At 45.4% G+C, this 18280-nt stretch overlaps 1 protein-coding gene across 2 annotated transcripts in view; it reads right to left on the bottom strand.

Annotated features, from left to right (window-relative positions):
- The window catches only part of mdn1 (midasin AAA ATPase 1), a 42909-nt gene extending 25488 nt beyond the window's left edge, over window positions 1–17421 (bottom strand). For both annotated transcript variants that reach the window (XM_053686604.1, XM_053686605.1), the window contains exons 1-32: window positions 17078–17421; window positions 16280–16506; window positions 15163–15387; window positions 14929–15036; window positions 14605–14797; window positions 14272–14481; window positions 13906–14037; window positions 13700–13803; window positions 13171–13285; window positions 12092–12258; window positions 11287–11368; window positions 10729–10824; window positions 10498–10610; window positions 9647–9795; window positions 9437–9497; window positions 8892–9103; window positions 8706–8809; window positions 8416–8560; window positions 7496–7706; window positions 7154–7301; window positions 6892–6999; window positions 6372–6523; window positions 5957–6135; window positions 5498–5706; window positions 5243–5389; window positions 2106–2247; window positions 1879–2013; window positions 1264–1402; window positions 900–1038; window positions 539–669; window positions 309–447; window positions 69–198 (exon numbers count right to left, since the gene is read on the bottom strand). In XM_053686604.1, the coding sequence (XP_053542579.1) occupies window positions 69–198; window positions 309–447; window positions 539–669; window positions 900–1038; window positions 1264–1402; window positions 1879–2013; window positions 2106–2247; window positions 5243–5389; window positions 5498–5706; window positions 5957–6135; window positions 6372–6523; window positions 6892–6999; window positions 7154–7301; window positions 7496–7706; window positions 8416–8560; window positions 8706–8809; window positions 8892–9103; window positions 9437–9497; window positions 9647–9795; window positions 10498–10610; window positions 10729–10824; window positions 11287–11368; window positions 12092–12258; window positions 13171–13285; window positions 13700–13803; window positions 13906–14037; window positions 14272–14481; window positions 14605–14797; window positions 14929–15036; window positions 15163–15387; window positions 16280–16506; window positions 17078–17173 (4648 nt within the window). In that variant the 5' untranslated portion in view covers window positions 17174–17421. The remainder of the gene's footprint in view (window positions 1–68; window positions 199–308; window positions 448–538; window positions 670–899; window positions 1039–1263; window positions 1403–1878; window positions 2014–2105; window positions 2248–5242; window positions 5390–5497; window positions 5707–5956; window positions 6136–6371; window positions 6524–6891; window positions 7000–7153; window positions 7302–7495; window positions 7707–8415; window positions 8561–8705; window positions 8810–8891; window positions 9104–9436; window positions 9498–9646; window positions 9796–10497; window positions 10611–10728; window positions 10825–11286; window positions 11369–12091; window positions 12259–13170; window positions 13286–13699; window positions 13804–13905; window positions 14038–14271; window positions 14482–14604; window positions 14798–14928; window positions 15037–15162; window positions 15388–16279; window positions 16507–17077) is intronic.
- Between the last annotated feature and the right edge of the window lie 859 nt (window positions 17422–18280).

Below are 18280 nucleotides of genomic sequence, written 5' to 3'. Positions count from 1 at the left end.
AAGTTAACGAAGGACAATACAGCGCCGAGGAGTCGAACACGGACTCGTCGCTTGAGTCGCGCACCCACCTTGGTGGTCGTGCTGGTCTAAAGAAAGCCCTGCTCGCAAGTTGTGCTGGACGATCTTCATCAGATCACCGCGGCTGTTAGACTGAGGACACCAGATCTCAGTGAACCTGTTCCTCAATGCTGGGGAAAGCTGGACATACATAAAAAAGTGACATTTTAAGCAAATTATACAATTATTAAATCCATGGGGGGGAGAAAAAAAAAAAAAAAATCACAATTTTTTTTCCCCCCAGAACAAACCTCTTTCTTGCCGAAATCTCCACCGGGGTTCATAGTCGCAACCAGTCGAAATTTCTTCCCGGCGATGATGAGCTCGACGTCGTCGTCATCACTGCTGCCTTTCTCTGCCAGGACCAGAGATTTCTCCGTCTCCAATACGCTGCAGAATGGAAGAATGCAATGCAAGATTGTAAATCTGTTTGTGTGTTTGTGTGGGTTTTTAAAAAAAAATAAATAAAATTTTAACCCACCTATTGAGTCTCTCCAACACGGAGTCGTCAGCCAGTGAGATCTCATCCATCAAAAACACTCCTTCCTGTTTCATAGCAAGCACCAGAGGTCCATCGCGCCATTCAAACAAACGGCCATCTTCAGCATCCGCCTGGGGGGGGGGGGGGGGGGGGGGGGGGAACAGGTGCTCACACTGGTTTACAATAAACACCAAATACTTATCTTTATTTATCTAATATTCATCCGGATTGACTATCTGAACCAAATATGATGTCAATATGCTCAGTGGGTTGTATCAAAGTATATGCAAAATTTTCTCGGATATCTCATTAGCGTATTGATGAACAGTGCAGTGTCCATCGGTGAGCGTGTGTATCTTACCTGGCCCGTTCCGATGTGCCGGACCGGCCGTAAACCGCCCAAGAAGTCGGACGTCTCCATGTGCAGGTGGCAATTCACAGCGAAAAACTTCAGTCCAGCCAGAGCAGCAAACAGCTGGCATATTGTGGTCTTACCACACCTAAAGAAACACCGTTTAGACAATCTATACACACACACACAGGTTCTCGACACACATTTGAGTCATAGCAGCTTTTTAAAGATGGCTAACAGAGCTGAACAGTCATCATGTAGTACTGAGAGAAACAAACTCGGGTCCAGCTTTGCCAAATCAGCATCATAATAATAATAATAATAAAAAAAGCATCGGTAATCAAGTACACTGATCTAGAGATAACGTGTTTACCCGGTGTCGCCCACCAGCAGGACGGACTCTCCAAAACGGAGCGCACGACCCACCAGCACGGCAAGCCTCCTCATGCCTTGGGTCCAAACCACATGACCAAACTCCTCAGGCATGCCAGCAAGGCTGGCCACAAACGGACCTGCGGATCAAAACACACAAACGCACCTTAGCGACGGATAGAAAACGGACTTGGTGTTCGCCTAACATGAAAATGAAACCTCTGTACAGTAGAAAGAGGCCACTAATTATGTAACGAAGTACTAAAAACCTTTAGTACTTTGTGTACTTGCTCGTCATTGGCACCAAGAGAATATATTCGTAGTCAGTTGAGACACCGGCAAGTCAATACGTCACCACTTGTGTCTCAAGTCGATGAAAAATGAACCAGAAATTCAGTGCGGTGGACGACACCCTTTAAATCCTGTACTGTTATTCAAAATGACATTTTCAGTACAATTTTACGAGCGTGAATGTTTAACGGAAAACGCTGAAGGATAGCTGTCCCAAACAGAGAGACAGAGAGAGACGGAGAGAGAGAGAGAGATCGACCAGGTGCAATGTGACTTCCATTGTGTCCTGGGAAATGTGTTGGTGTGTGTCCTGGGCTGAACTTACTGAACTGGGTGTTGACCTGATCCTCAGAGAACAGTGCATCTGGGTTTACCGTCCTCTTAAAGTGCTTTTCCAGAACGTTCTGGATGGTTAAAGCCTCCTCTGGCTTACGGACCCGGCCCGCCAGCAGCATGTACCCTGATCGCGACCATACGACACAGAGGAATGAACACAATAACGTACTGAACGCGCTTAACGAAAAACGAATACGTATTCACGTTATTAGTTACCGTCGTCGGCTAGATGTTGCAGCCAGTCACGTGACGAGTCGGTCTGCTCTTCCAGTCTATAGCGCTCGGCCCATCGGAACAAATCTCTGAGGGTGATGTAACCGTGCTTCCCGGCGAACACGCTGGATCCACGCCGCAAAGACTAAAAACACACGCGCACAAAAAATATGAACGTTTTCACAAGCACTCAGAGTGAATTTAATCCTGGTTGTAAACGACTTGTAAATTTATCTCATTACTTCACAGCAAGGAAATGTCTAGACTCTACAGCCGAAACTATTGGAACGGCAAGTCCAATTCATTTGATTTTACTGTAGACTGAAGACATTTGGGTTTGAGATCAAAAAGACGAATATGAGAAGGGTTTAGAAATTCAGCTTTTATTTATATGTAGAGGTGTTTAACGACATAGTATGCAACACATTTTTGTATCAGACCACCCAATTCGTCGCCAAAAAAAATACTCCAACATGTAAATAAACAGCTCTGAACATCTACTCGTGGTTTTAGCCTTCAGTTTCACCTGTCAAGACTGCATTTGCTGTTAAAAAGGATAAGCCAACATGAAGATCAGAGAGCTGTCTATGGAAGAAATGCAAGCCATTTTGAAGCTGAGAAAAGAAGGAAAATCAATCAGAGGCATTGCAGAAACATCGGGCACAGCCAATACAACAAACTGGAATGTCCTGAAAAAGACAGAAACCTTAGGTTACTTGCGTAAAACGGGTTTCTCTGAGAACAGGAGTGAGGTAACTCACTACGGGAAACGCCTTGGGCGTGACCGATCCTGGAAGCACCAACACCACCACGTCTATCAGCTGACAGACCAATCACGACCGATCGATCTTTTACGTGCAACTGTAAGGAGGGACGTGTGGTGAGATACCTCACTCGCGTTATCAGAGAACCGGGGTTACGCAAGTAACCTAACGTTCTATTTCAAACGTTCGTTCGGTATCTCACTACGGGATGTAGACGACTCCCGTATTGCAGATTCCGGAGCAGGCACACCAACCAACCGACATAGAGATGTATGTAAGAAACACATAAACCAACTATTCCATGAAAAACTTTTATGGGGGAAAGGGGGGATAACGAACAAACTCCCACCTCGTTCGTTTTGCGAGAGCTATTTTATTTGTTTATTTATTTATTTGTACACGCTCAGGACGGAACGAGCCAATGATGGATGAATGTAACATCCAATCTACAGAATTGGACAAAAGCGTGAGGCGAAGCCCAACTCGGCGCTGCACGTTTTGTCCTGAACTGAAATGCCTTTAAATAGTGGCCAGGAGGTAGTCATACCGCTGGTAGAATATATAGTAGTCTCATACTATATGACGCACGGACACGGCACAAACAAACGAAGCCGCTCTTCTTCCAATGAGAAAAAAGGCGGAGGATGAAAAGCCAGTAAATCCGGATGGCAGTCGCGACAGTCCCGATGGAATGACCGAGACCGTTGAGGCAATCAGCCCCAGAAGGCATAAACACAGACCGAAAGGGACCTTCCTCCTTTCCAAAAAACGGATAAACGGCCATGGATTTCTGTCAGAGGATGCGCTCCTCTGACAGAAACGTTCGAAACAGGTCCGAGTTCAGCCTACGTCGTTAATCTCTTGCGTGGCCGTCGAACAACTTTTCCGTCTCGGTCATTTTGAAGCCTAAGCTCTCTAAATGAGATGCACACACGTCTGTATCTATCTCCGCCTGACGACGTGATGGAGCGTAGAGGAGCAGATCGTCCAAACAGGCCATTTACTGAACACTCTCTGGGCTAACGAGAGTCTGGAAAGAATTCATAGGCTGTGCCCTGATTGGCAAACCTGTGTGCCGGGTAAAGGCCTACGTGAAAATATGCATCCTTCAGATCGACTGTCTCTGGGACGAATAAAATGAGACGAACGGTTTGAACTTTTACTTTCTGGGGTGTTTGTTGAGGTTCCTCAAATATAGAACGGGACGAAGACCTTCCCCTCTCGTGAGAATGGCAAAAGCTGTGATGGCTATCCTCCGAATGGCTCTTTCGCTCAATAAAGAGGTTATTTCTTCCTCTAAAATTTAAGCTGACTCCCCTCCTGCTGTTGGCATTAACACACTGTTGAAAAGTGGTGGTTTTACAGCAAACTGTAGACAAGAACCCCGGTTTATTGTGGATAAAACCGAAGGGTGTACTGTGCACGCGTGCCAACGATGCTCATCGTGTGACCGATCGAAATTGCAGGTGCTTGGACATCCCCAACTCCTCCACGTTACGGATGTCCAGCCGAAGGAAACCTTTACACGGGCACTTTATGGGAGGAAGGTTTGTCCCACGCTGAGACGGCGGGAATCTGCTATTTGACCAAGTGCGCAACGGCATCCTCCTGCTGTCATATAAATCTCTCTCCGCGCCCTGGCTTTCCTGTTGTGCACATCTCTATAAGGTCCAAGTCCCCCGGCATGGGAAGGGGGACTCACCCATTGCACTCGTCAGTGAAAGGCTCTCTAACACCCTGAACGGGAGCAGAGAACAGTGCAGGCTGCACTCGGGATACGCAGAGAGTCCCTGGAAGAAATCAGAGACCCGTACGCGCATGGGCGATCTTGTGAGATCTTTTCCCTTCGCTGCACTACTGGAAGATCTCGGACGCAAAACACGAGGAAATAAGAAGGAGCCGTGACGCCTTGAGATATGAACCGAGAACCCACCTTGACGCACTGGTAGCCTCCATAAAGAATCTTCACGGGGAAGAGAACGAGAATGAGGTAGGGTCCGTCAACCTACAGACGTGGTGATATTGGTGCTTCCAGGATCGGTCACGCCCGAGGCGTTTCCCGTAGTGAGATACCGAACAAATGTTTGAAAGAGAACCACTGGCGTACGGAGCGACAGACACTGACGCAACGTCTCGTGCTCTTCTCAGTTAACAGGGTTACATGCGTAACCAAGACGTTTTTTCCTGTAACTGACAAATACGGCCGTTTCCAATTTCCAGTAATTAACTCTTGTTAAGATCGGTCTCGATAACTCTGGGTGTAAAGTCTTCTTTAAAGACTGGTCGTAGTTACTTAACATTTAAAACAAGACGGTGCGACCAGTCCACGACATTTCCGATTTTTTCCCCCCTAAACGTCCCGTCCCAGGCCCTCACCTGAAGGTTCTGCATGACTTTGACCAGTTTGGTGCAGTAAGATGGAGGAAGGCTGCAGCGCTGGTGAAGGATGGTCTCCAGCTCTTCGCTGGGTAACTCGTCAAAATGCAGCTCCACAAAGCGATTCCTGAACGCCCTCGACAAGACCTACGGCGACACAGAAATTAGGCACGATATCCCAAATATGCTACAAGAAATGTAGTTCAACTTTAAGCAGGAAGCAAGACACTGAACCGAAAGTGACGCTTTTGGTACCTTTCTGCCACCGTAGAGACCTGGGGGATTCTGGGTAGCAAAGAGCATGAATCTCGGATGTGCCTTCACTACTTCCTGTGTCTCGGCGACGAAGAGTTCCCTGTTGTCATCTAGCAGCCTGTTCAGGGCTTCGAGGACGTCGGTGGGGGCGAGGTTCAGTTCGTCCAGGATGATCCAATAGCCCTTCCGCATGGCATCGATCAGGACGCCTTGGGGACACGCGCACACAATCCTTTAGCTATAAACGTCTAGACCAGGTGACTTCTCGATTGTCCTAAATATTACATAATCACCTGCTCTTCCTGTTCCGTTCTTGACCAATACCTGATGTTTACTCACACTCTACGCTATCGTACTGTACACTTAATATCAGTAACTGACAACATTTTCATTTAATCAAAACTGCTGCAGCACACTTTTGTATAACGCCGAAGATGCTTAAGAACCAATCCTCTGCACCTTCTTTGAAGACGAGCTTCCCGTGCTCGTCGGATGAGTAGCAGCCGATGTACTCCTGGATGTCTGTGTGCTCGTGGTTGTTGATCCTCACGCACTGGTTCCCCGTGGCAGCCGCTAGCCACCGGACCAGGCTGGTTTTCCCTACCGACGTCTCACCCTGGATCAGCACTGGGTGGATGCTGAATTAAATAAATAATAAACAGAAACAGCACATGCGTTGGGGATCAGTAGATGACATTTAAAGGTATATGTTCTGCACTTGCACGGTAACCTACGCCTGAGCAACACACATAATCGGGGGGGTGTAAAGAAAATACATCTGTTCACATCCATGAAGCTCCTATAGCAAAGCATCTCTGCCAGATTATTAGTCAGTGACGTGTCGAATCTGGATAACAAAGCGCGGCGTTATTACCCGGCAGCCACAACGCGGGCCAGGTCTCGGAGGTTGAGGCGCACAGAAGGAGTGAGGATGTAGCTCGGGTCCAGTGCTGGGTCCATGTCACCCTGACACAACCAGTAGCCCTCGATCTGCAGACAGCCACGGGAGCGGGGCTCCGGGATTGGCTGTACAAGAAGGCAGAGACAGAAACAAGACAACAATGCGTTTTAAGTAGTGGTCGTTATCGAGTGTAGAGGTCGACCCAGAGTGAATTTTTACCGATAACCAAGTTGGGCCGCACCGGAAGATACCCGATATATCGATAAACAGTACTGACGGTATCATAAACGTACCGTACCTTTTCAAAAATTAAACATATTTATATATATATTAAATCAGGTTACCAGGATTGGAAAGTACTGAGAAATTGATGACAACTATAACCACAATCTCAGCCAGCCTTCTTTCTAAAGAGTTTAAAACAGAATTCTAAGAAGAAGGAACATAAATAAATAAATAAAATATACCCTGTGTACCTTTAGTGATCTGTTACCTGTTTAAGACACTTGATGTTTCCTCCCAGAATGTACTGGTGCACTAATTTCTCCACGACGGGATGGGAACTACGGTCCAGCTGTGTTAGAAAGCTTAAGCAAAAACCCTGTATATAGACAAACACACACACACACACACACAGAGCCCTTTAGAGCACAGGTACTTTAGTTTGTTTGTAATAACAGGAAAGTAAAAACAGTGACATTTCCGGCAGCCATTTTGATATACTCTAGACAGAACGCAGAGGAAGGATCTCTCACCTCGAAGAGAGACCGTTGGACGTTGTAGCAGGGGTTAGTGGCGACGTACTTGAGAGCACGGCACAGTGTGCGTAAACTGTAGTGAGGCTTGTGGCCAGTGCCGTCCACCAAGCGCGAGCTCGCCTCCTTGCGAATGGCCAAATAAAAACTGCACGCAAAAAAACAACAGCAGCGGGCCTGTTAACCCTAAAGCTTAAATGGAGAAACTACACGGCGACGCTTGCTCTAAATATTAGGATGTCAATAACGAAAAAGAAGAGACGTTTAAACGGACACGTCATACGCTCACGAATAACGGTTCAAAGAGTCGTTCGTGCAGTTTGATTCAGTGCTCTTCCAAACCTGATGATTCCATGGATGGTACTTCTGTTCAAGTTAAGGCCTTTGAGGTAATCCGAGACCAGGACGCGTAGATCGCCCTCGCTCTCCAGCTCTTCTACGTACAGCTCGGTAAACCTGTTGCGGATTCCCAGGGGCAGGTTCCTCTTGCCTACGTCGGTGGCCGGGTTCATGCAGGCGAACAGGCGGAAGTCGGAGTGGCGCACCAGGGGTTCTGGATTAAAATTGACAACAGAAATTCTCTGAAAGGGGCAACGGCGTGACTCGGTGACTCGAAAGTCCAAGGAGCTGCATACTGATTTGCATATGAACATTCTTTTTTTTTTTTTTTTACAACGTTTAAAGAGAACACACATCAGGGTAAATTGGTCACTTGAGAGATGTTTACATGTTTAATCGAAAAACAGACTCGAAGCAATATGAAAAATTGTATTTGGCTTAGAGGCCGACCGATTTATTGGTTTCGCCACACCGATAGTTGTTCTCGGTCGCGTCCGTCACGGGAGCAGCTGACGAGGGTCCGCTGACGTTCTACGGTACAAGAGCGGCCTCTAGAGGCGAAATAAAAACTATCGCCGACTGATTTTTGTTGTGTTATTTGAAGTGTTTTTTGATTCATTTTGGATGTCTCTATTTTTGCTTGTTACTTTTTGGTTCGGTTTGGATGCAACTCTTTTATATACTTCAATATTTACTAATAGTTAATACGTATATTTAATTTAAAAAGGTATAGTACATTTTCACGGTACAATCTGTTTATTTTTATAATAAATTTCAGCGATATTTTAATTTGCATGTTATGTTTTCATTCGGTATGGATTTTTAAAAATACGGGTTGATTAATCGGTTATTGGCTGGTATGGCCTGACTTAGTTATCGCTATGGGTAAAATCCACTATCGGTCGACATCTAATTTGGCTCGCCTGTATCTCCTCGGTCGAGCAGCACCAGAGACCCGGCGCTGCCCTCTAGCAGCCCGCTCAGACACTCTAGGGTTTCGGCTGCGGCCAGGTTGATCTCATCGAGCAGGATCCACTCTCCCTTCTTGACTGCCTGCGCCAGGGTACCCTGAACACACACACACAAACACGCACCATGTGAACACAGCTTACTTAGACACTCACAAAACCTCATCTTTTATTTACATAAATACGCGATACGTCCGATTTCATACTGCATTTCCACAGGACAGACGTGCGTAGTGTGCTTTTACCTCGACGAAGGCAAACACCAGTGCCGATTCCCGAGCTCGGATCTGCTCCTGCGTCTGGCTGAGTCTCAGAGCGAGTGCCTCCCACTGCTGCTGCAGCAACGCAGCTGATAAACACAACACACATTTGTGATCTCCCTTCCATTCGCATATACACATGGCTAGAGTGGAAGAACGGACTACCGTTACCATTAGGCTTGTCCTGCAGCTCCTTGGTGAGGGCCGACTTGCACACGTGGTCCATGAGCTTGAGCAGGTCCTGCCAGCGTTTCCCTCGGAAGCAGGTCTGCACGTGACCCAGGAAGGTTATGTTCTGCTTGCGGGAGTACGTCTGAGAGAACAGATCCTCAAACGCCTCGCGCAGGGGCAACAGGATGAGCTTATGATCCACGGGTTTGTACCTGCCCGACACACATCATCATCACTTCAGCGTTAATCTCTGCACAACTGCGGCTCGGACATCGAATCCTGCCGCCAGCCAAATCGCAGGTTCTTATTAAAACGCGCTCGTTCTCGTATAATCACTGATATCGTTGCCATGCATCTGTAAGGAGGCGTTTATTTCATTTTAAGGGAAGGAGTCTCCAGTGTCAGCACTATGTAAAAACGTTTTCCACCACACGTAACAATAAAGTAACTATGTATGGATAAAAATAAAAAAAATAAAAAGACATGGCAAACACATAACACTTCCAGCCATGTTATTACAGCAAAACATCGCCGGATGTACTTACCCTCCCAGGAGATCAGCGGTGTCGCTCTGCTGGTTCATGTTGATCACACGCAGCTTGTGTCCTGAAGGCAACAGAAACCATGTAGAACAAATTCGCTTGCAGCTCAGTCTTCTAGCTTTGTGTACGGATCTGATATAAGGACTAGTCTGTTCTAAACGGGCCTAGGAGAGGTGTGAATCGCAAGCTGGAGAGGAAAATAATCCCGCTCACCTGTTAATCCAGCTAAATACTGCACGGTGGAGGTCTTCCCTGTGCCCGTCTCGCCAACCAACAACACGGGCTCGCCTTTCGTGACGCACACGGCCAGCTGCTCCAGAAGCACGGAGGAGGGACGTGTGGCCGCGAACGTTTGCTTATCTCTGCCGAGACACACACGCGTATAAATCGAAACACCGAGTTCATTTAACATTCGATCAAAAGCTTCTTAAGAGCGCGAGAAACGTTTCGGCCGGGTGTCCACAAACTTTTGACCGGTAGAGTGTACATATGTGAAGCGGCTGCCGTTTTAATGCGCTTAGAATATTGTATTTACTCAATAGCTAGCTTGTATTTTAATGGATAATGCTGCTGGCGTATGCTTTGTGGATGCGCTTATCGGGTTCAAACGACCCAGGATATTACGACGATGACGAGAAACTAGAAATAAATGTTATTTGAGTAACCGCGGAAAATATTCTTGTTTTTTCCAATAGTTAAAATACTTTATAACAGTGAATAAAACTTGAACTTGGTTATACCCTATATATGACCCTTGATGAACAATTAGTGATTTGTCTTGTTGCAGTATTGCTATACAAGAGGTCCTCAAATGACCCTGTATGATTAACCAGCACGCTGCTGGTACAGCATGTTAGGTCTAAATGTGCTGAGGGCTTGTGCCGACACTGCGAGCCAATCAATTCAATGTTTATTCAATTTACCAGCAGGGGGGCATTGAACCAAAACAGTCCATAATACCTCAGGCAGAGTGTAAAGAGCTAAAGAATTGCATCGAGAGAGAGAGACAAGAAGATAGAGAGGCGTAAAGAGAGTGTGGGTCAGCCGAAGCGACGGCCTCTTACACGTCGAGGCGCACGGCGTCGCTCTGCTTCCGCAGCAGCATGGCGCGTCCTACCGTCACCTCCAGCTCCGTGATACTGATGGCAGGCTGGTACATCTGACAGAAGTGCTGAGCCTGAAACAGCGCATTGAGAAGCGTTACATATCACCTGAACTAGACACCAGTAGTATTAATACAATGGTGTTAACTCCCACTCGCAGTCTTTTCGTGCGCTTTGTTTTTTCTCTCTTACCTTCTCTTTGGAGATGTTCAGCTTGCTGCCGATGACCTCGGCCAACTTCAGGCGGCTCTCTGCTTTGGACTGCATGGCGGTGAAGCAGTCGAGGGCCTACAGGACACACAGCACGTTTAATCCCCCGGAACAATACCGTCGACGCGTTTACACACGGGGGCGGATGTGGATCAGGTGGTAGAGCGGGTCGTCCGCTAATCGTAGGGTCGGAGGTTCGATTCCCGGCCCGCGTGACTCCACATACCGAAGTGTCCTTGGGCAAGACACTGAACTCCGAGTCGCTCCCGATGGCAAGTTAGCGCCTTGCATGGCAGCTCTGCCATCATTGGTGTGTGAGAGTGTGCGTGAATGAGACAGCGCTTTGGATAAAAGCGCTATATAAGTGCGCCATTTACCATTTACGCAGGTTAACCGGCTCAGCGTGAATCCGATTTCTTTTTGAAGCACATGATGTTTGGCGGCAAATGTATTTTGAATGTCGTTACGATACGAGCGAATGAAACAAGGCATCTCCCCCCCCAAAAAAATAAATAATAATTTTTAAAAAAAGGCACTCACCTCCAGGAAGACGTTCTGCGCCGTGTTCGAGGACGAGCTGTCGAAGTTCACGTATATTCTCTCACACCACTTCAGCAAATCCCTGCTCACGACACACAATACTGACTCAAACACGTACTATAGCTCTCTCTACGCTGCTACAGCATATAGAGTAAATCCTTTATGATGAATATATTATACACGTCATTTCATTTCATTCATATATTCGAAAAGGTTTAAAAATCATCCCACAATCACCACGAAACACACACACACACACACAACATTATTAGACTACTGCATTGATTTTTCTTGGCCACACAATGGCTTCAATCAAAACATCACACCGCTGCAATACTGGCTTAGATCGATTTCGCCTTTGTCAGGGCGAACCCGTTTACCAAAAACACAAAAACACTACAACTCCGGAGTCTGGGCTAGTTGCAATTTAAGGCTCAGAGCTTAGGGAATTAGCAACGCCCTACTTCATCTGCACTGATTACCCAACAGCGCCATTCTGTTCTGTCCTGACGCCGACTTTACATGATGCGAGTCTCCCTGGTGGAGAATTAGTGCGATCGATGGACCATTGACCGCAGTCTGAGCCTGATCGAAAGCCGGTCACGTGAACACCAAACCGGCATAAACAAGGGAGTTCGTAAAGAACCCTAGTTCACGGCAATTAGTCAGACATCTCGAACCACGTACTTGATTTCAGCCAATGGAATGGTGTAAAAAAATAAATAAATAAATAAAATGGTGGCAGAGTTTAACCAGTCGCTTAGCAAAAAAAACGAAACACGGTGCTTTCGCGTTTAAACGATACCTCAGAGAGAGTCCTCGGCCTTCCAGCATGGTGGGTCGGTCCTCACTTGGGTTCTGTGGGCCAGGAGCGGCGACAGCGACGTGGTGTTTGTCGCCGGTCAGCTGACAATAAATGTCCAGTAATCGATCCACCACCACAGCCAAGTTAGGGAACTTATCTAGCACGACCTACGAGAAAGCAAGAAGAAAATCCCACTGAGTAAAAGGAAGGACGGAAACTGTGACCCTACTTACAGAGCTGCTTGAAAGTTTGTGAAAGAATTTTCTACACGTCTGCATAAACGTGACCTGACTTTCACACGGGTCCTAAAAGTAGATAAAAAAAAATTAAACAAATGAGACAAAAATATTTATACTCGGCCATTTAGTTATCAAGGGAAATGATCCAATATTACACATCTGTGAGCGGCAAAAGTATGTGAACCTCTAGGATTAGCAGTTTAATTTGAAGGCGAGATTAGAGTCCGGTGTTTTTAATCAATGGGATGATGATCGGGTGCGGGTGAGCCGTCTGTTTTATTTGAAGAACAGGGATCTACGAGAGTCTGATCTTCACGACACGCGTTTGTGGAAGTGTATCATATCACAAAGGAGATTTCTGAGGACCTCGGATAAAGAGTTGTTGAAGCTCATCAGGCTGGAAAAGGTTACAAAACCATTTCTAAAGGAGTTTGGACTCCACCGATTCACAGTCAGACAGATTGTGTACAAATGAAGGGAACTCGGGAAGAAAAAAAAATTAAAAATTAGGTCGAAAATGAACCTATGGTAACTTCTAAGCAATTAAAAGCCTTCCCATTGGCTAATGTTAATGTTCATGAGTCGACCATCAGGAGAAGACTGAACACCAATGGTGTGCATGGCAGGACTGCACGGAGAAAGCCACTGCTCTCCAAAAAGAACGTCTCCAGTTTGCTAAAGATCACGTGGACGAGCTTCCGCCGCTCACATAAGTAACACTGGATCATTTTCCTCAATAAATAAATGACCGAGTAGAATATTTCTGGACAAGTATCTACTTTTGGGATTTCAAGGGTTCACAAACTTTCAAGCAGCACTGTAGAATATACTATTCCTTGCCTGTTTGAGTTCCTCTCTGGTCATATTCCCAATCTGCAGCTTGTTCCAGTACTTGTCTAGTAGAGCAGCGTGGGTGCTCTGGGGCCGGTGCCACACTCCACCGCTGTAGAAGATCCTGAATAACATCGGGATACGCTCGTATCACTACACACGTTTACGTTACAAAACAAAACAGTCAAATGAACAGACGCAGACAAAACAGCTGGTTTATATTTAGTGACGCCCACAAAACTCCATAAAAAGGCGTAGAAATCTCACAATCATGCCTTCTAAAGCTTCAAATAATGCAGCTCGGCCACTGCACTGCATCGGCTAGCATAGATACACGCTAACGCTTCCTCCTTTTATAGAGTACCGTTCATACTTCCTGGCCGAACTGAACGGCTAGACTCATTCTGGTCTTACCGATTGTGCTTTATTGCCAAAATAGGACTATAAGCTCGAACTAGGCTCGTTCTACAGCAATCCAAGTGAGCATAACTCGCACACACATATACACACGCTCGCCTCCTGGGTTATCGTTTCTTACCGTCTCGTAGCGAAGAACTGGAAGCCTGGAGCGACCTGAATGCAGTCCTCCCGGCCTGGAATGGTCAGCTTCTTGTTCTCCATCAGCGGCAGCAGCACGGATATCTGAAGAGCGCCCGCGACAATGTCAGAAACCATACGTCCCAATAATAATTACGGTACAAAAATAAAAAGCGGTGGATTATTTTCCTACTGTAGGAAACTCACCACATCCAACGGTGCGTGATCGATATCCTCCAGGAGGATCCAGTAACCCTTGGATACGGCCTGAGTCAGGGATCCGGGCTGCCACACAAACTTGCCAGGGATGTCTGTGCATCTGTACATCCCAAGCAACATCTGCGGCGCACGCAGAGGAACAATAAAAAAAAAAACGCCGAGTTAAATATCATCGCCGGATAACTTGGACATCTCGGTTATACTCGAGCGATTGTAGCACACGATTGAGGCTTTTCCAGATGAAGCAGAAGATTCGCCAGAACGACCAGGACGTGTAAATACGTAACTCGTATATAAATAAAGCAGGAAATAAAATAAATAAATAAATAAATAAATAAATAAATAAACCCTCACTTTGCTGTCTGTCTGATCTCCCAGCTGAACCTTGAGGATGTTGGGGGATTTGACGTGGCCCGTAGCGGCTGCTAGATATTCGACCAGAGCCGTTTTCCCACATCCGATAGGTCCTTCCAGAAGAACGGGCCTCTGGGACGCGACGGCCATGGCGAGCCGCCGGAGGTTTCGACACGTCGAATCCACCAGCACCAGGGTTTTCAAAGACGTCTACAAACGAGAACATCATTTACAACCAACCGCCAACCGAGTTTAATCAGACACCCAGGGGGCGATGAGGAATATTGCGTAAGGAATAAAACACGACAGGGTTTGCTGTTCTGTTGCAGTCACCTGCTCTTCCTGTCGAGGCGTCAGTCTGGCCAAGATCACACCGCACACAGCGGTGATGCCCTGCGACAGGTCTCCTGACCCCATCTGCCCCTTGGTGAGCTTATTTCCTTTTTCCAACTGCCACATCACAGAGCCCTGATTGGCTAAAACCAGAGCTCTCTCAACCTCCAGCTGCTGAGTTTCCTCTAGCGACCTGACGATGCGGAAACAGAGAGTGGACTAAAGACTGACAGCGCCACAAGAGTGCACTTCAATGGCCAACAACACATTTAAAAATAAAATAAAAAAAAAAACATTTTAAAAAGCAAAGTAAGTGCAATATACTTCATTTTTAGATGCAGAATCTCGTCACTGGACAGAACCTTCCTCAGGAAGATTGTTTTCTGGTTGTCGGTCATGTGGGACACCAAAGCAAGGCACTGCGCTGTGTAACTTTAATCAAACCAAATAAAATAAAATAAAAGGTTAATGTTGGGAAGGTTTCAAAGCCAGACAGACACGTTGGCCACAAAAAAACAAAACACTATCGGGGTCAGAAGGACCGTTTCACAGCCGTACCCTCGGACCATGACGTCACTCGTGAGCAGCTGCGAGATGCAGGCGCTCCAGTCCCACAGCACGCGGAACTTCTCGCAGTCGCTCTGCAGGAAGCGGAGGGTGGCCCCCATCAGGTCACGCAGCTTCATGCGCCTGGGGCCGTAGTGGATAGAGGCGGCCTCTTCGCTGGTGAAGAAGAGTCTCTGAAAGACGGGCGGCGCGCTGGTGAAGTACCTCGCCGCAAACCTGGAGGTGGAGACGAATCGGTTGCTTTCACAAAAAAAAAAAAAAAAAAAGACTTTCCAACTCGCTTATTCACTTATACAACGAACTAGAGATCGACCGGTTTTGACGAATAATTGGCGCGGGTAACTGATTGCTGGTACTGTCGGTTATCTGCAAAAATCCACACTCAGATAATCATTCCTGGTTGCGTCCGACGCGGGAGCGGCTCAGGAGGGTCCGCTGTCGTTCTACAGTACGAGAGCGGCCTCTAGTGGTGAAATAAAAACTATCGCTGGCAAATTTTGTTGTGTTATTCAAAGTGTTTTTTGATTCATTTCGGATGTCTTTACTCTTGGGCTCCGTTCGGCTGTAACTCATTTACTTCATTGATTAATAGTTAATATATATATGAATATTTATTAATTTTAACAAAATAATAAAAAGTACGGTACATTTTCACCGTACAGTCAGCACTGTTTATTTTTGTAATAAAGTGCAGCGATATTTTAGATGAGCATCGTGTTTTCATTCCGTATCGATTTTAAAAACCATCCGGTCGATTCATCAGTTATCGGCAGGAACGTACGGCCCGACTTAGTTACTGGTAAAACGCACCATCGTTCGACCGCTACTCTGCGCTAAATGTTCCCTTTTTTCCGTGAAGAGAAAAAAAAGCACACGCGTTTGAGCGTGTAGCAAAAGAGTACTGGGATGTACAGACACGTCATGTAACGTAACGGATGAGAACGTCGTTGCCTAGTTACGCACCGTAAACAAACCCCTCGTAGTATACAAGGTAATTTACCGTTCCTCTGATTTATTTTCGCCGCTTTAATATACGGCAAAGCAAACCGTCACACCACTCCACTCCTCCCTCCCTCAAACAAAAAAAAGAGAAGATGTTTTCGCTTACGCCTGAGCATCGGGGCTGACACTGAGGAGCTTGCTGAGCGCCACACACAGTCTCTCGTGGAGGTCGTGGTTGAGGCGAACGTCCTTCTTGATTCGCTCGGCGTTCCTCTCTAGCAGGTCGAGCACGAGCGGCCGCAGGTGCCGAGCGATCAGGAGCGTGTACTCCTTCTCTATCAGGAGCTGAGTCAAACAGCACAGGATGGCTTGTCTGTCCTGCTGGCTCCATATCTGAAGAAATGATGCAATGACATTTTAGGATGGTTAAATGTACAAAATGTGTGTGTGTGTTATTAAATAGCAAAGAACACATTATAAGGTGCTAGAGCCTGACTTGGTTAAGTAGTAACAGCAAAAAATTTTTAAAAAAATAACAGGCTATGGTGTGACACAAGAGTTATAACATATTTTTAAAGGGAAAATATACATCATTGTGTGTACTGGGATGCAATAAACGGTAAAAAGAATTGAAACAATAATATAATAGTCACGTGTTTAGACACACTACCTAGCTAGGGGAGTAAACAAGCTAGCTAACCTTAGCTTATCTTCTGAACGAACACGTGCAGGTTTTTATTAATGATGATTTAATACGTTATTAATAAATAAGAGTCTTTGTTCGCACAAATAGATTTACTACAGTATATTATGAGTGTGAAACGATATAAACAATATATAAGGCAGAAGGCGGCTGCGGCGGCAGCAACATTTAGCTAACGTTAACGGACATCCGCGCGCGCGAGGTTACTATGGCAATCGGCCGGCGCGTGTTCGCTATTTTAAACGCGCGAGAGCTGCTCACCTGCTTCGTTAAATACTTGCTGAGCTCGCCGTGACTTTTTTCGACGTGTCTGGAAATCGTGGCCAGGGATGCCAGGCTCAGCTCCAGAGTCTCCATGCCGTCATTTAGCCGCGCGTGCACAGGGTGCAGCCGCGAACACGTCTCTGGAACACGTGCACAGTTTAGTTTTGATTTTTTTTGTTTTTTTTTTTTAACGCTTTATAAATTCCGTGTAACCGCGAATCAGAAACTCATCGCCGGATTGTCCGGGATGGATGACAACAACATCACCGAGCACGTTCCCGTCAGTGTTAAAGTGCCCGTCCACATGTGAGTGGCGTTGGATCACTTCCGGGTCATTGTGCCATCGCGTGCCCCGAATCCTTTGCGACAGAAAACGCCTGTTTTTGTTGACTTTTTTCCCCTTATTTTTATTTATTTAACTTTAAGTGAAAGAGGAACTTTAAAAAATGTGTTAATAATATATTAGCACGCAAATAATAATAACAATAGCAATAATAATAATAATAATAATAATAATAATAATAATAGCTAAGTATAATGATTATCACAAACGTCAGTGGTGAACAAATAAGTATTTAAAAATTATGTACTTTCTTGTACTACTACTACTATTAATAATAATAACTATTGTACAACACGTATAATAATAATTATTATAATGTAATAAATGGCGAGAGAAAACTTATAAATATTTTTTAAATATTGTGTTGTGTGTCTATGCTTTATTTATAAGTGTATATTTAAATGTATTTTATTATTCAATTAAGGTTTGCAATAACAATAATCATCATTTTCAATTGGTTAAAATATAAATAAGTAAATAAGTAAGTAAATTAAATGTGTTGCTTTTTCACTACTAATATTATTATTATTAATAATAATAATTTAAATAAGTATAATAATTAATAAATAAATATATGTATTAAAAGAACGTGAAGAGTAAAGTTTTTTTTAATGATTGTTATATTATGATATATTTATTATGTATTGTTATTCAAATACAGTAATAATATTTATATAGACTCCAAGGTTAAACAAATAGTTGTGAATAAACGCTTTTAAGAAAACAACTACTGAAATATGATGAATCGCAGTGCCTCTAACATCATGTTCAGCAGGATTTAAACACTGTGTCGGTTTAATTTGAGCTTCCGGGACTCTGCAGGTTTAAATCGTGACATGTTTGTTGTGTTGATTTAT

The sequence above is a fragment of the Ictalurus punctatus genome, chromosome 2, assembly GCF_001660625.3.
Source record: "Ictalurus punctatus breed USDA103 chromosome 2, Coco_2.0, whole genome shotgun sequence".
Lineage (NCBI taxonomy): Eukaryota > Metazoa > Chordata > Actinopteri > Siluriformes > Ictaluridae > Ictalurus > Ictalurus punctatus.
Note: the sequence above shows the minus strand (reverse complement) of the source record. Positions and strands in the feature narration are given on the sequence as shown.